Here is a 17,146-nt window from a genome sequence, read left to right on the forward strand (position 1 = left end):
CAGGCATCCTGTCCTCAAATTAGACAAATCACCAAACCAGCCGCATTTTCCTGCCCTGGCTTCAAAGCCAATCGTCCTTCGAGATCTTACCATGACATCACTATGATGCCACCCTGTGACAGTCATTAGCAGCTGAGAAACCTGCCTGCCCCACTAGTCAAAGTCAGAGCTGCTCAGTTCTGTAAGGTCTTAACTGCAGAGCAAAATGTCTACCTTTGTCAACCTGGGTTAATTCTGTTCTCCCAATCTTCTTGTAGCCCATGTTCTAGACGTCCCATCAACAAATTCCTAACACTTGCTTGCATCACACACAGTGCTGCGCACGGCGCTGAGTGCTGAGGACAAACGCCTGCCCCCAGGGAACAGCAGCCAGCCACCTCACAAGCCGTGCCACACATCCCAAGAGAAGCACAGGCTGCCTAAGGGGTTGCTCCTCTGGGAGCGGGTGGTCAGTGACCTTCCAGAGCACGGAGTGCCTGAGAAATTCCGGGGGCCGGGGAAAGCATGGACGCACGCTGGGCGGACCTTGAATTCTGGTGTCTATTTCGATTGACCAGAAGCCAAGTTTGCTTCCTTCCTGATGCGGTGATGCTCGAGCACCCATAATAAGGTTACTAGGAAAATGAAGGGACTCATGTAACAAATGCAATTCAGAGAACAGGAAGTTTCTGCCAAGCGGAAGGCAACGTGATACCACCAGCGGCACTGTTCTACTTCAAAATAAAGCTTCTTCCCCAATACTTACAAACATTTCTTTCACTTAGTATGAATTTGCTTCTAGAACTTCCAAATTCATGGAGAGAAGTGATTGTTATGACGTGATCACCAGGTGGAAGAGCTGGAATCGTAATATTTGCTTTCTCTAAGTGATAACAAGAATGGGACCTGCAATATAATACACAGAGTTTCAGCTAGATGAAATCAATGCTCCGATTTTCATAAAAACTTGATGAACACAAAATACAATGGAAAATACATTAGACTCCTTTGAATACAGAACCACGGCAGAACACTGGACAAAGAGGCTCGTGGTGCTTTTACCAGCGTGTAGACCGTGAGCAGGCACAGCCGAGACTCCGGACATTTGGGATGGCGGCCATAGCAGAGTGCCCTCAGCACTCCCTCTGGAGCCGCCCTGCCCCTTCCTCACTGACCCTGGGAGCTCAGGCCACCGCCAGTTCCACAGGCTAAGGTGGGGGACTCAGGGGGTGCTCATCAAACTGTCCACCTGTCACCCTTCCAAACACACCCTCGACAGCCGCTCCTCTGCCCTGAAGGAAACCGCCTCCAGGTTCCACCTTGCAGGCACTTCCAGTTCCCCATCCAGTGCCCCACGGACAAAACAACACTTCCCTCTCCTGTTCTACGGCCCTCTGCATTCCTGGAGAGCAGGTGTACAGTCCTGGTGATCACTCCTGTTCCCTTCTAGCTTCTCAGGGAAATCTGCAGCGGGGCAGAGGGCCTGCTGGTGCCTCCCGCACCTCTGCCCCAAGCCAGCACCAGCACAGGCCTCTGTCCCTTCCACGCTCAGGACACAGGCCTGAGGAGGGCTGGCTCGGCTTCGCCTCAGCTTCACACAGCTCATGCACCAGCGACCGGAAAGCAGCGCAAGTCCCCAAATGGCTCGACTGCACACGTGCGAGTGCTGGTCCCCAGCGCCCATCCCCGTCAGGCCGGAGTGTCCGCCTGCTCGTTTTTGGCTGAGAAGTGAAGTGTGCTGACTCCACAACTGCGGGTACTCCGTCTGCCTCTCCAGACCTGCCTGCTCCTTGGTCTCGGCTCCCTTGGCCCTTCCCAGGTAGCTTTCCCTGCCTGCACGGCAGCCCCAGCGTCATTACCGCCTCCTGGAAACTGGCTTCTTCCGCAGGCGGCCCGTGGTGGGCACCTGTGCCACTCACCCACATTTCCAGGCCTCCTCCTTCTGACTCGCAGGACCTCTCCTTCCTTGCCCCTCTGAAGCAAGACAGGCCCAGAGAAAGCTGAGTGACCATCACCTCTGTGGGCCCAGGAAGGGAGCTCTGAAAGCCAGGGCAGCTGTGTCCTGTGTCTTTCCTCTGCCACCAGGCTGGGAAAGCCTGGGGTTCTAAGGGAGAGACCTAAGGCCCAGACCCCAGCTGACCTCCCACGGACACAGAACACAGCCAGAGGCAGCCAAGATCTGAAGGCTGTTCCTGCAACACAAGCCAGCGCCCGGTCGATAAATTACCCCAGTGCTGAGACTGATGCTAAGTAAACACGCACCGAGTGGGGAGAGACTCGACGGATTTAAATACACATTTATCTCCATTTATGTTAGGACCATTCATCAACAAACTGGTACTGGGACAGTCAGGCTGGAACTCCTCTGGCGTTGCTAGGCAACCCGGTGGCCTGTTGGGATTCGGGAAAAGCAACAGGAACTGTGCCTGCAAGCAGGTGGCCCCAGGGCTCCACTCTAGGCTCAGGAGCTTCTAGCCCCCCTCCCCCATATCACCTGAGAGGAGGGCAAGATGGTGTGGCAGAGCTACTTCCCCTTTCCCTAATAAAACAAACCCAGCCCCGGGCTTCCTGGGCACACTGCCTGCACCAGCTGGGAAGACAAGTTGCTCCCAGCCTCTGGGTAGCCAGCTTTTGGCCATCCGACTGGGTTCTGGCCAGTGAGGTGGAAGCCCTCTTAAAGAGAATCAACATTCTAGTTCCGTCTTGCTTCTGGGGTGTGGACATGGTGCTACTCCCCCAAGACCCCTTGATCCATGAGATCACCTGGTAAAGATGGCAGGGAGGTGACAAGCAGGAACCGGGCCTGTATGGCCACAACCGACCATGCCGGCGGCCCCACACGCCTGCCCCATGCCTTCCTGGGTCCTGAGCCACTGCTCCTGACCTTTCCTGGCTGACACGGGCAGCACGAGCTGGGGCAGCAGTGTGTGCCCCCAGTGGATCAGCAAGCTGGCGTACAAGAACCAAAGCTCTACATGCATCTTTACTGACGTCACTCAGAACTTCTAACAAACAGCGAGCTAGGAGTCAGAGTGTTGTTTTTTAAGATTCCAAAATAAAATCTTTACAACCTAAAACTAGGGCACGCAGTAGCTCAGAGGACTTCTCGAAGGATTTCCGTTACCTGTCTTCAATGCAGACTTTGTACAAGGTTCCGTGGCCTTTCCACGAACAGTCCCACACTTGAAAATTGGCAGTCACACACCTCAGCTCCCGAGGAGCCCCTGCAGGGGGAGAAACACGCTCACAACACAGGCACTCCTACTAACCGAGCTGCACCGCGAGAGCGCCACAGCACAGACACCTGGGGCTGCAGCGTCCATGTGCTCGGGCAAGAAAGGACTCTGCAGGATCAGGCATTTTGATCTGCAGCATGGGTTCAAAAAAGCTAGAGAGTGAGCAGACGAAGGCGAGCCAACTGCTACTGCACTGTGGCGTGAGGCTTCCATCAAGGATCCTGGTTCCAGACAACGACCACAGGTGGAAGGAGAGGACCGAATGTGCAGATTCAATGATGGGGCCAAGACAGAGCTGGGCGATTCTTGCCCCCTTATGCCCCACATGGTTCCATTTACAAAAAAAAAGTAAGCTCTATGTGCCTCACACAGTCCTACCCAGCCCTAAACACCCCAGCCACTACGGCCTCGCTGCTGCCCACTGCTGCTACCCAAGGCCACCTGACCCCGAAACCCCCCTGCAACTTTCAGACGGCCAGGACAACAGTACCGAGCTCCTCCAAGCCTGTGGCAGGGCTACAACAACCGAGAGCAACGGCCAACTCGGAGGACCACAGCGCTGACGTCCGTGAAGCACTGCTGCGAGGGCCCACATGAGCACAGCAGGCGGGATGACCCCGGAGGGGAGGTCACACAGAGGAGGAGAGAGGGGCAAGCAGGCAAAAGGAGGAGGGGGGAGGGCAGGGAAGAGCAACTGTCGTATGGACAGGTATTCTAGCTCACAGTCTCTGTAAATGCTGATGAAGATGGGCGTTTTTCTTTTTATACAAGGTTAATATAATATTCATGGTAGCAATAAACTATAAAGCTATTTATGTAAGACAGAAAACAGAAACACTGCATTAGAAGTGGTCACATTAAAAATCAGTAGTCAAAATAATATGGTTATTTAATTTATGACCCTGGAGGGAAAAAAAGCATTGTTTAATTGTGGAAAAAATGTAAAAACTCCAGCAAGGGACAGCAGGATAATGATATCCTTTACAGAAATAAGCTAGGCAATAATCTACACAGCCATTCGTAACATACATGTAAATAACAGGATAACAAATACACACATACATTCTGATCGCTCTATTGTGTCTGCCCCAGAGCAGTGCTGGTGGAGAGCAGGGCTGGACGGCTGACCGCGGCAGAGCCAGGAGCTCCCTGGAGCACTGCGTTGGTTCTGAGCCTCTGTACTCTGTGTGGGCGGGCACACTGCCGAATGGACCGGCAAGACGCTAAGGGGTCAGTTACACTGTGTATACAGTAGAGCTTAACTTTTAATCGTAAAGGACTATCTTGATCTATAAAGCAGAGATTTTTAACCACCTAGAGCCTGAAGTGTCCCACAGGATCAAAATGAACGTAGAACCACAAGCTGTGCGCGCCCCCGAGCCTGAGGCACTCACCCCTCTTCTGGCCGCTTACTGGACTCATCAGACAGAGGAGAGGGAGTGTTGCTAGGAGCCACCGGAAACCTGAGGTCGTCCTCATTCTTTTACTGTGCAGCCCCCGGGACGGCCGTCTCAGCTCCAAGTGAACGTCCATGGTGGTGCGATGCAGTCAGTCCTAGAGTGAGATAGCAATTTCAAACAGAGCCCCACTGCTGTGAGGACATGGCCTGCCCTGTGCACACAGACACTGCCGTGAGGATATGGCCCACCCTGTGCCCGTACACACAGATGCTGAAAGCCAGGCCAGCAGGCTCTGAGAAAAGCTGACTTGACCAACACTGCAAATGCCCTGCGGTGCCCGACACCAACGACCGAGCATGGGGACCCAATACAATGTCAGTCCCTACATCCACCCTGGCCGCTCTCCACTCCAGGAGAGCACCAGCTTACAGAAAAGCTTGCATCAAACTGAAACTCTGACAATCTTAAATGACACATGGATTCATTTTCTTAACTAACACATCCACTCTTACAGTCACTTATTTATGACCGATAATACTGGTTTGCTTTTCCATTTATCTTGTGATATACAGCTTCCATTTCATATAAACTTCAATGTAAGTAAAGAGTAAGAATGAGGGTAAGCAATACTATCGGGGTGGAAGGTTGCAGGTGTCAAGAATACTGGCTCAGAAGTGGCTGCAGTGTAACAGGCACCAACCCAACTGTGACAGGAAGGGACCCCGGTGGGCGGGATTGGAAGACACCTCCCTTACAAACTGAAAGCCCAGGGAGGAGTGGTAACTGCCAGGGGGTGGGATGGGGCCGCAGGGTGGGGCCATGGCAGAGGCAGGCGCTGCACAAGGTCACCAAGTTCTCAGGGACAGTCCTCAGCCAGGCCCTGTGGCACTCACGAGGAGCCTTCTCTCTAGCTTGGAGGAACAAACACAAACGAGAGAGAGCAGGTGCTCCTGCATGCTTGAGAACGAGTGAGGGCCCATGCCAGTCCCAGGAGGAGGGCACAGGTGGGGGGCGGAGATAGATGCCCCCGATGGCAGCCAGACAGCTCCAGCCTCGCTCACCGGGTGCAAGGGGCAGGGAGAGGGCAGCAGGGGAGAGAGGACTCAGGAGAGCGGGCTGATGGGTCACAGACAGCCTCCCAGGCATGGCCAGGGCATGGAGTTTCACTCCGGCAGTTGAGAGGACGAGACCTGGAGTTGAGTTCAGCAGGAGACATCCACTCTCCAGTCTGCACCTTGCAAAAACTTCTCTCACTGCTACGTGAGGAGACAAGGAAGGAGACCACAGGCTACTGAGTTCCAAGTGTGAGTGGTGAGGGGCAGGGAGGTTGGGATGGATCTGCGGGTGGAGGGACTATGGCTAATGAGCGGGGGCAATAGGGGGTTGAGCACATGGCCATGCCACTCACTGTGCAGTCCCAGACACACCCTATGATACACATGGTGTGACCCTGACTGCACCGTGCCTCAGTTTCCTCAACCGTCATGGGGGCGGGCACAACAGGGGGTTGACCACATGGCCATGCCACTCACTGTGCGGCCCCAGACATGCCCTACGATATGCATGGTGTGACCCTGACTGCACCGTGCCTCAGTTTCCTCAACCATCACGGGGCGGGGAGGGGGGAAGGAGGGTGGAGGTGGTAACTGTTCTTACTCCTAAGTTTTTTGGGATGATCAAGTGAGTAAGGGCAGAGTACTCGGAACAGCAGAGAGCACAGGGCATGAGCTACACCCGTACCAGGTGTGTTGCACGAGGCACAGGGAGGAAAGGAGATAATGGCGGCTGCCCCACCTGGCGGACAGCAGGACACCTTGGCGTCCTCTCTGGGTACGGTGAGGTAGAGCTGACACTGCAGGACGTGAAGATCCGTTTGCCAGTGTCCACCTGGACACAACCCCAGTCCCTACTCCAAGCAGAGGTACCCCCTACAGAACTTAAAAGGACTCTCAGGGTAGCTCACACAGGCAAGGCTTCTGACAAGGAAGGCTGTCCACACTGCACGCTTAGGCAACTCCCATCCCAGGCCTTCAAAGCACTGAGAGCTCCCTGTCAGATCCAATGCTCCCTAAGTATTTACACAGGCAGGGAGAACCAAGGATCAGAAAACATACGAGCAAAGCCTAACATTTTAAAGGAAAGTCAGCATAAACAGGATAACCAAAAGGAAAACAAAATTACTCCCAGGAAGAAAGAGAGATAATGCAGAAAACAAGAAAACTTTAAGGAGAAAAGGAAAATAAAACCCAAAAACCCCTAAATTGTATCCTTAGAGCCAACACAGCACAGCCATAAAAACAAAAAGAGGACACAAGGAAAAGACAAACAGTCAGAAACAAAGATCACTGAGAGGCTCAATCCATGGGCTGACATTAAACATCAGTGGGAAAGATGACACGGTGAGCAATCTTCCAAAAACAACGGAAGAGGAAAGGTGAGAGAAGAACGAGATGTAGGCTTGGTAAAGGGGAGGGGTCCAACACCCCATGCAAGTTCACAGCTATTCCAGAAAAGAGAAACTCAGGCAGCACAGCCACGCCAGCCAGGGGGGGAAGAGTAGAGGACGGGGCGAGGAAGAAGCCCCTGTGCAGCAGGTGTGGCCACACTTAGGGCTCTAATCTCAGCAGTGTGACTGGGGGTGAATCACTTAACCCCTCCCGGCTTCAGCCTCAACCGGCACGACACCCAGGGAAGCTCTACCCAGGGTCAGCGCCAGAGACTTCCCAAAGCTAAGCTGTAACCCTGCATCGGTGCTGGCCAGAGCCGAGCAGGTGGCCAGGGCCTGGAGCTGGCCAGCAACACCACCTGCCAGCAGCGGCCACCTGGCGAGGGCTCTCCAAGGAGGACAGCGAGCCCCAGCACAGGGGTGCTCATGGGCAGTGTCACCAAAGCTTACGTACCTAAAAACAGGAGAACAAGGAGGACTTTCTTTTGCCGCAACACTGACATAGGAGGTTCCGAACAAGTCGTTTGGGCCAATACAACAGTATGCTTACAATGGTAGCGACTTCCCTACCAACCAGAGCTTCAAATGGACTTCTCTGAGGGCTGAAACGATATGTGCACACGACCTTCCAATGCACTTTCAGGGAAAAAGGGTGCCTGTGGAACTTTCCTCTGCTTTCTCTTGACAGAAACATTGCCTGGATTGATGTCCCTCCCTGCCGGTGCCTTATTTCTTAGAGGAGAGCAGCTTTTTATAGAAATCCCGGAGCGGACCTTAATCATCAGCATAGCTGACTCTAGACGCTGCCAAGGGTGCGAAGGCCAGTGCCTCAGGGCGGCAGCAGCCCACCTGCCTGGCCTCAAGGCAGCGGCTCCTGGCCAATGCTGTGCCAAGTTTTCTGATCTTTCAAGACAAGGTAGAAATCTGGGGTTTTGTACAAAATAGCAAAATTTGTAAACGTGAGCAACTAATTCATATTTTTAAGACATGCTTCAGGCCAAAGAAAATAGGCCTGCAGACCAGACCTTGCACAAAGACCACCAGGCTGCTTCCAATACAGCAGGACTGTTGTAGAGGGTTCAGAAATACCAGCAAGCCATTCTGCTCAAGAAAAGCAATCATGCAGAATCCATTTATAAAGCTGCTGCGTGGAAAGAAAATCTGGTGTTTGTTTCTTTACGTAGGAGCTGATGTCACCAGGGACATGCTGAAGTTCCGGCGGAACCCGAGCCTGGGCCTCCGTGGCCAAGATCCAGCCTGTCAACCGCCAGCCCTCTGAGCTCCACGTCCCCTCCCGTGGAAACGGCATCTTCACACGTGAGCCCTGACCCGCTTCTCCTCAACTCTGAGAATGCTGGTCCCAGCGTGCAGGGTGGCTCGGGAGTCTTCTGCGGAGGAGAACCCGGAGTGCAGAGGAGCCAGGAAAGCTTGGCCCCCGCGCACTTTGTTTAGTCTGTTGGTCCTTTCTGCTTTTCTGGTGGGGGTGTGGAGGAGGGGACAGGTGGATGGAACGGAGTGGGCAACTGGGACAGGCGCCTGTCTGCACCTGCACAGAGCCCTGAAAACAGCTGCTCAGCCGGGGGAGAGGATAAAGACCCCCAGCAAGGGCGGCCTTTTAGCTCAACAATCTTATCTTTCTGCCACCACAGGGAGGTAACTCCCTAGTCGTAAATCCACCAAATAAACTAAACACTGAGCAGGAGCACTGGAGGCAGAAGAGGCTTGGAACCACTCCGCAGCAATATAAACGGATGAGGTCACCACACGCACCGGAGAGGCGACTCCAGGAGCTCACCCCAAGCCAGGGAAGTCCAGGGAAGGGCAAACGGTATCTGCGCTGCTGATTTACCCTCTCCTCAGTGTCCCTTCCGTCATCGTTTCCCACGAGGACCCATAAAAATACTATTTAAACACTTCGATGCAACTGTTGTCCTAATTCCATCTTCTCTCCCACAGGACCTGCAGATCTTCAGATTCTCCCCACAGACTCACATCCTCGGGAGCAAATGTGTCCCTGAGGTCACAGCACTGGCCAAAGATTCCCAAACCACATGAGTGAACACCAAGGCACAAATGACTATTTGTCCCCCCCAGTATACACTGAGAGGCTGTGAGATAATCCAAGAGCCTACAACACTGGGTACATAAATTAACACTATGGTTCCCAATCCATGCACCGAGGCACCCCATCAAACTAACAGGGCCCTCACAGGACATTTTAAATGTCTGAAGGTAGCCAAGTAACACCTGTCCACTACCGTGAGGTTCTTAGTTCAAGGTCCATCACAATGGCAACATCTGGTCATGCTACATTCTTCTTTGTGGGCTGGTGTCTTCAGAGATAAAGGGATAGTGACTGCTGGAATAAAATACGAGCGCCACTCCAAACTCAGTGCTGGAGCAGGAATGAGGAGTGCTCCCACTCAGCCCTCTGTTACTTCCACAAAGAGCTGACGCAGGCTACTTAGGAAGCAGGCGGGCTTGTCTGGAAGGTTCACAACCCAAGATCAGGCAGGTTCCACCGGTAAGGCCGCCTGCTAAGGGTGGTAGATGGGGATGGAGCAAAAGTCTGAGTGCAAGACAGGAAGCAGAGAGAGGGGATGTGCCCACTACAGGTTTTATAACCAATCCTCTTGGGAGAACTGGCTTCTAAAGGCACACCTCCACGGATCTCCCACTAGGCCCATCTCCTAAACATCGGACTTGGATGAAGTTTCCACCCTCTCGGTACTAAGAACTGATGACTCTGGGGTTTGGACAACTACATGTATGTGTTCAGAACACAGCAATGGAGATGCAATCTCCTTCCAAAGTCTGAGGAGCTATGCAGTATGAGCAGGTTCACACAGCCTATCAGCAACCGTGGCTTCTTAAGGATCAAAGAAAACACTCTTTTTCTAACTTCATATGCATTATTTTTTCCAACTGCGACTAAAATATTAGGCAATTGTTGGTAACTAAGTACTTCCTAAAAAGAACTGAGTAATTCCTCTGACTGGGAGCACCCCAAAAACATCAGTGTAACGCTGCAGGCACTGTGAACTGACAAGGTCTGGGAGCCTGAGTTAGAGGACGGCCTAACTGCCTGGTGAGTCCCCTGGATCACAGTTCAACCTGCGTTCTGCAAGCAAGAGAACAGTATCCAAAGTCAACTTTGGCTGCATTATAAAAAATGTCATCTGTCATTGTCAATGCTGTAGCACATCTTTTCTCCTGAAGAACTTACTGGTCTGTGATTCAAATAAAATATTCTCTCCATTTTGGTCTTAATTTCTTTGCATTTCCTGGAAACTTTTAAGACACTATCTTCCAGATGTGTTGTGCCTGCAGATCTTCCAGGTCACTTCTGGCACAGACCTGGCTGCGGCAGAACCTTCCCAGTTAACTCAAGAGCCCGGTCATTACCAACGTCCGTCAAAGCAAGTTCGCACGTGTCTCTGCAAGCTCAGCACCCTGTGCGGGCGCCTGCTGCTTCAACCTAAAGGTCCAGGTCGAGCAGCAGACCATGCCCTGAAAGGAGGCCACAGCCACCCCCCAAACACGCTCGGCTTCCACGGCCTCTGGCAACGTCCCCTGCATGTCCCCCGTACTTCCACTTCGTCCCCATCCATCGAGACCTGTCCGAAGCTCTGTCTCACCAAATACCTTATTATTCACACCTCAACAGGGTGTCAGACCGACTAGCAAGTGAGAGCCCCCACCTAGCATCAATAAGAAACACCAGACGGACGAACCTGTGTCTTCCTTCTGTCACCAGGGCAAAACACTCCATTACTAAACCGTCTAGACAGCATCGCCCTGAGAGATTTGCAACGTGCAGCAAACACTGATTAAAAACTGCCTTCAACAAAACCTGGAACAACTGCATTTCTTGGTATCTTGCTTCTCTCTTACCAACACCGAGGCTTAACTTAAAAAAACAAAACAACAACAAAAAACTCCCTCCTAAACTTTAGGCCACAAATGGCCTTTGACTATGTAGCCAAAAAATCTTTTCACATATTTATTAGTAGTTTGCAATGATTTACTTGTTAACTGCTTATTCTATCTTTGCCATTTTTTCTCATTGGGTATTACATTCATCTTTTCCTTACTGCTTGTTGGGGAAGAAACATCACAGGGTCGGCGTTGTGGCACAGTGGGTAAAGCCATGGCCTGCAATGCCAGCATCCCATATGGGTGCCCATTCGTGTCCCAGGTGCTCCACTTCTGATCCAGCTCCCTGCTAATGGTCTGGGCAAAGCAGTGGAAGATGGCCCAAGTGTTTGGGCCCCAACCCACATGGGAGACGCTGAAGAAGCCCCTGGCTCCTGGGTCCTGGCTTCAGCCTGGCCCAGTCCTAGCCTTTGCAGTCATCTGGAGAGTGAACCAGCGGACTGGAAGATCTCTGTCTCTCTCCTTCTCTCTGTAACTCTGCCTTTTAAATGAATCTTGAAGAAAGAAACATCAAAATATGCACTTTTTTAAAAGGTTTATGTATTTATTTGAGAGGGAGAGTTACAGACAGAAAGAAGGGGAGAGAGAGAGAAAGGTGCTCCATTTGCTGGTTCACTCCCCAAATGGCCGCGACAGCCAGACTTGGGCCAATCGGAAGCTGAACCAGTACCCATATGGGATGCCAGCGCCACAGGCAGAAGCTTCACATACTATGCACAGCACCGGCCCACAGTAGGCACATTAACTACTTATACTTTGCAAATCTATTTCCCAGCTTCTTTCATACTCTCCAACAAGGGTTTTGCTTCACTTTGAATAAATCAGTTGTGTTCTTCATGGTTTCTGAAGAATTTTGGTGTACACTACGAGTAAGGAGCCTAGTCCTTTTCCCCTAGTACATGGTTCGCGTTTACCCAAGGCCATGGGTTACACAATCCACTGCTTCCCTCCAGGGCTGCAGACACCCTCGAGGCACTATTCTTCCTCGGCGGGCCTGGGGCCGCCCCAGCACATTGTGCTTTCTGCCCAGCATTCCTTCCCTGAGCTGTGTCGTCTGGGCTGTGCTCCCAGGACCGGCCTCCTCGCGGTACAGACCAACCACCAATTTCTTATCTCCACAAACGCACTCAAGTAAAGCTGCTCAGGGAGGCTGCAGCATCCCGATGCTTCCTGTCCACCTGGAACCTTCACTGACTCCTCGACAACTCCACGTGACAAGACTGCACTCACGGTCCTGTGCAGACCTGCAGTCACAGGCCCCAGGCCAGCTCAGGGTCACCCACAGAACAGGGGCCCCTGACTCCTCCTTCCTCCTCACTTCTCCCACCAACTCCCCAGGTTTGCCACCAAAACCTTGATTTTCCCTGTTCTCCACCCCATGTCCATTTGCACTGCTCTGGCTCAGGCCCCAAGAAACCAGGTCACTCAAATTGCTACGTAGACTCCTGGCAAGGGCCTCACGGTCACTCCATAGTCCACAGCGAGTGCACGGCTTTAAACAGCACCTTTAGGGACCAGCTTTGTGCACAGCAGGTAAAGCCACCACCTGGGACACTGGCATCCCACGTGGGTGCTGGTTTATGTCCCATTGCTCCACTTCCAATCCAGCTCCCTGTTAATGGCCTGGAAAATAGAGCAGAGGATAGCCCAAGTACTTGGGTCCCTGTACCTACAAGGGAGACCTGGATGAAGCTTCTGGTTCCTGGCTTTGGCCTGGCCCAGCCCCAGCCATTGTGACTATTTGGGGAGTGAACCAGTAGATGGAAGACCTCTCTCTCTCCATCTCTGTAAGTCAGTCTGTCTAAATAAATACATCTTTATAAATAAATAAATCACACCTGTATCCCCAACCTTTATCTTTCTTCCAACCTCCAGGGCAAATGTCTGCCAGCTGTCCCACCAGCTCAGATTAGCAACCAGGACCAAACTCTGACTCCTTCTTCCCCCTGCTCCCTCTGTGCCGGGGGCATCTCCACCTCCCAGCTCTCCTGCACAGGGACTGCCACTCTGGGTACTTGTCCTATCACATCAGTACTAAGGAGACTTCCCCTCCCTCCCTCCCTGCCTCCACCCCCTTTCTCCATTAAGCTTTACCTTTACAATAGCCTTACATTAGGAGGGCTCTGTTCCCAATAGACACTCTAAATCTATTTGGTAACTTAAGCAAATCCATCATAATGGAGTTGGGGGGGGGATAAACACAATTTAAGGCTACCAAAGTTGTTTCTTCACATTTGGAAGGTACCCCTGCATTCTGTAATCTATGAAAAAACAATATTGATTGAATCACCAGAGTTTTCTATAAAGCTACAGAGTAACACTATCCCTCACAGCCATTTGGGGAGAGGAAAACCACTAGTAACTTTATGTAGTGGTAGCACCAGTTTCAGTGGCCAAGTAGTGCTCAGAGCTCACAAGGGTTTACATATTGTTTATTAAGGCACAGGCACTCTAAGTTCTATAAATGTGAAATTGGATTTGATAACCAAAACGATCCTAAGAAGTAAGTTAGTTATCATTATTTTCATTGTCTTTATAATAAGGAAACTGAGGCACAGAAAGTTCACACAGAGAGGGACAGGTACTGCTGGGGAGTACAAATCCAGCTCCGACCCCACTGAATGGTGACACGCAGAACAGAAAAACTCCCTGCCCAGAGTCAGGATCCCTAGGCTCCAGTCTGTCTCCAGGCCCCCAGCCGAATCAGCTAGCATCACGGGTCTCAGCTCCCCACGGACACAGCCAGGACCTGGGGCTGCGTTCCCAACACTACACATCACACAGAGCTTACAGAAGGTTTATGTTCTGACACCTGGCTTGTAGAGTGCCGTCAGGACTGCTGCTCTCCGTCAGCCTGCCTAGGTGAACACTGTCACTCAGGGAAGCCCAGCTGCTGTCCCAGGCGCTTTCAATAATCGTCATGGCCAAGATCAGAGAGTCCATGTTCAGGAAACCAAAGGGAAAATACTGCAGTCTTACTCTTCTCCTCCCAACTGGAAGTCGGCTTTTAACTGGGTAGGCTTGTAACTCAGCAGGTGCAAGCTCCAGCCTACTCCCAAGAGCCCGCCGTGCGGAGTGAGTGAAGCAGGCCCCGTGACAGCCCATGAAGGGGCCTCTAGCTAGCGCCTATGTGTTTTACACCACCCAGGAACCGGGGCCAGTAGTCACGGATCGTCCAGCTTTTCAAAACTCTGTTGTCGCTTTGTCTTTTGTTTTGCGACACAGAGTTCCGTCAGTGGCGCAGGAACCCTCATCTTGGGCAGGGGAAATGCTCCCTGGCTTCCTCCCCCACAATAACACACGGAAGAGGAGGGGTCTTCTCAATTGCCAATATGAAATCCCCTGATTTTTAAATACTGGCAATTAATTCCATTTAAAACAAAACAAACAAACAAAAAAAACTATGTAGGCCAATCAAAACACATATGCAGGCCAAATACAGTTCTTAGGGCGCCAGTTAATAACTTGTCTCAAAATTCATTGGTGTTAAAACAATTTCTCGTCTTGCTGCTGAAACGGTCACAAAATCTGAACTGAACTGTTCTAAGACTTAGTCTTGTTTCAACGTACAGACATTGACCAAAATATGCTGGAATAGTCTAACACTCTTTGGGGTCAGAATCTGAAAGCGCGCCAAAAGAAATTTAAAAGTTCTGTTTTCCTCTATGGTTTTACTTAAGCCCAGATCTGAAAATCCTAAGCATCATCTTGTATTGTAAATTACTGTGGGAAAAAAAGAAAAGGACTAGAACACCACATTTAGCTTCAAGCCACGGCCGACCACATCTCCAAGCCTGTTCACCGGAGTCTCCGAAGACCTGTGAGTGGGACACACAGGGAAAACCATGACCAAACCTGAGACAACCGACTGGCAGAACTGTTAGCGGAAGGAAGGGACATTCTTGTCTGGAAGGCAGGTCCTCCAGCCTGGGTCAGGTTACGGCAGGCCTGAAGAAAGGGACTGCAGACCAGCGCTCACTGGCAGGCCTCCCCGCTTACTGGATGAGCTACTGAAGTGGGAGAGCGCAGGGCACAGCCGGACAGCACGAACCTCAGTCTGACCCAGACCTCTTCCGCTACACGAATGAAGGAGCAAGATGACACTCAGGCCATGTGAGTTGTGCAAAGGCGCTGTGGCCACCCCGCCCGTGAGACAGCGCTGAGTGGTGGAAGCACCCTGGACAGAAGCGACACGGCCCACAGACCCGGCGGGTTCTGCCGCTGACACTTTCATTAGTGACCGGAAAGTACAGTGGTTGTGTCCATCACATCTGAGGACCGGAGAGAATGGGCAAAATGGTGAACACAAAAGATGTCGTGATGAAGAGTCCAGCAAACTCACTCGGTACAATGGGTGTGCAGCAGGTGTGGGGCCTTGCACATGCCACACGTGAGGAAGGGAGGGAGCCCCAGCCCAGAGGGTCAGGGCTTCAGCGAGCAAAGCCGGGGTCTGAACCCAGGCTCCGACTGTGAGCTCAGCTGTCACCTTGCAATGCCCTCTTCATCAGAAGCCTCCCCTCTGGCTAGCAGCGATGAGGAGGAGGAGGATAGACCCAAAGCTGCCAACACTCACCGAGCGCTCCCTATGCTAGGCGAGCTGTGTGTCAAGCACTTCACATGCAATTTAGCATTCATTTCCAGGAATTTTTCCTCAGCAGGAAGGAGGCAAGACTGCAAAAATGATGTCCACTGCCTGCAATCCATAACCTAAACGTGCAAACAACGTCAGCGTCCATCAAGTTCGGGACTGATGAAAGCACATGGAACCTCCCCCTGCAGGTCCCCTCTCTGTCTGCACTTTCACTTATTTCTCAAATGACCAGGCCAGGGCCAGTGCTGAGGCGGGACACCGTATCCCCCCTATCAGAACACCTAGTTCTGGTCTCCACTATGCGGCACTTCCAACGCAGCTCCTGCTAAAGCACACCCGGGAGACAGCAGATGATGGCCAAAGAACCTGGGCTCCTGCCACCCATAGGGAGACCCAGCTGGAGTTCCTGGCTCCTGGCTTCAACTCCTGGCCTAGCCCTAGTTCTTGTAGGAATTTAGAGAGTCAATCAATGGATGGAAACCTCCCTCTCTCTCTCTTTTTGCCTTTCAAATACTTAAGTCTTCTTTTTTAAAAAAGAACATGCTAATTTACATAAAAATCTACAGGTAGTGATTTTTGGCTTTATCTTATAGACCCCAACTTTTCCTCAAATGTACACACTGACTCTCATCTCACTTCTCTCCAGATACGCACACAGCCTGTCCCCCACAAGACCCCAACCAGCTGCAGCATGGATGCACTTGAAGCCAGACGCACCCAGTATCCCCTCTGCTCCCCTCAATGTGAAAGGTTCCAACCTCTCTCGCCTGCACTGCTCCTTAACACCTCTGACGTGGTCCTCACATCCTTCCTTCCTCCTCGCACAAAACGCTCTGTGCAAAGCAGCAGGGCCATCAGCTCATGCCTGGCGGATTCTCCTTACAAACACAGCCCGCTCTCTCTCCTGTACCCCTGTCCGGGCCTGTTTCCCTTCCATGCCCTTCACACACACCTCTCTCCTTCCATCCTGGCTTCCTCACACTATACCTGGCCCCCTTGGGCCTCTGCACCTGCCATTTCCACCACGTGGGGCCTCCCTCCTGGCTCTCCTAATGGGGGGCGGGGGGGTGCTGCTTTGTCACTGCCTTGGAAAGGCTGCTCATCCCGCCAGGGAGCAGGGCCATCCCTCGCCGCCCCCAGGTCTCACAACACAGCGCACATGCTCTCATTCTCATCACGGTGTCCCGCTGAATGTCCTTTATCGTACTCGGCGGCCTGTGCTTCCTGGCCCTCCCGCCGCTGCAAGAAGGCCTGCCCGGGGACGGTGGAGACCACCTCTCTCTTCAGCAGGGCATCCCCAGCAGCTGGAGAAACCGGCACAACACACGTGGGCACGGAGTATCTGCTGCACGCACTCAGTAGGTGAATTTATGGCTTGAATAGAATGCGTAATCATGCACTATGGAAGGTGATTAACTTAAAATGTAAAAGTCGGGTTACAGAAGGTATGTACATACACCGCAACCATGATTTAATGTATCTGGAGGTATAGACAGTAAATGATGAACTCATGTAGATGTACAGAAATTAATCCAGAATGTTATCTGGTGTTCTCTCT

General features: G+C 52.0%; 1 protein-coding gene across 2 annotated transcripts in view; it reads right to left on the minus strand.

Annotated features, from left to right (window-relative positions):
* LIFR (LIF receptor subunit alpha) overlaps window positions 1–17,146 on the minus strand; it is a 69,428-nt gene that overhangs the window by 43,096 nt on the left and 9,186 nt on the right. For both annotated transcript variants that reach the window (XM_062211680.1, XM_062211679.1), the window contains exons 2-4: window positions 4,610–4,769; window positions 3,104–3,203; window positions 746–885 (exon numbers count right to left, since the gene is read on the minus strand). In XM_062211680.1, the coding sequence (XP_062067664.1) occupies window positions 746–885; window positions 3,104–3,203; window positions 4,610–4,748 (379 nt within the window). In that variant the 5' untranslated portion in view covers window positions 4,749–4,769. The remainder of the gene's footprint in view (window positions 1–745; window positions 886–3,103; window positions 3,204–4,609; window positions 4,770–17,146) is intronic.

The sequence above is a fragment of the Lepus europaeus genome, chromosome 15 (assembly GCF_033115175.1).
Source record: "Lepus europaeus isolate LE1 chromosome 15, mLepTim1.pri, whole genome shotgun sequence".
Taxonomy (NCBI): domain Eukaryota; kingdom Metazoa; phylum Chordata; class Mammalia; order Lagomorpha; family Leporidae; genus Lepus; species Lepus europaeus.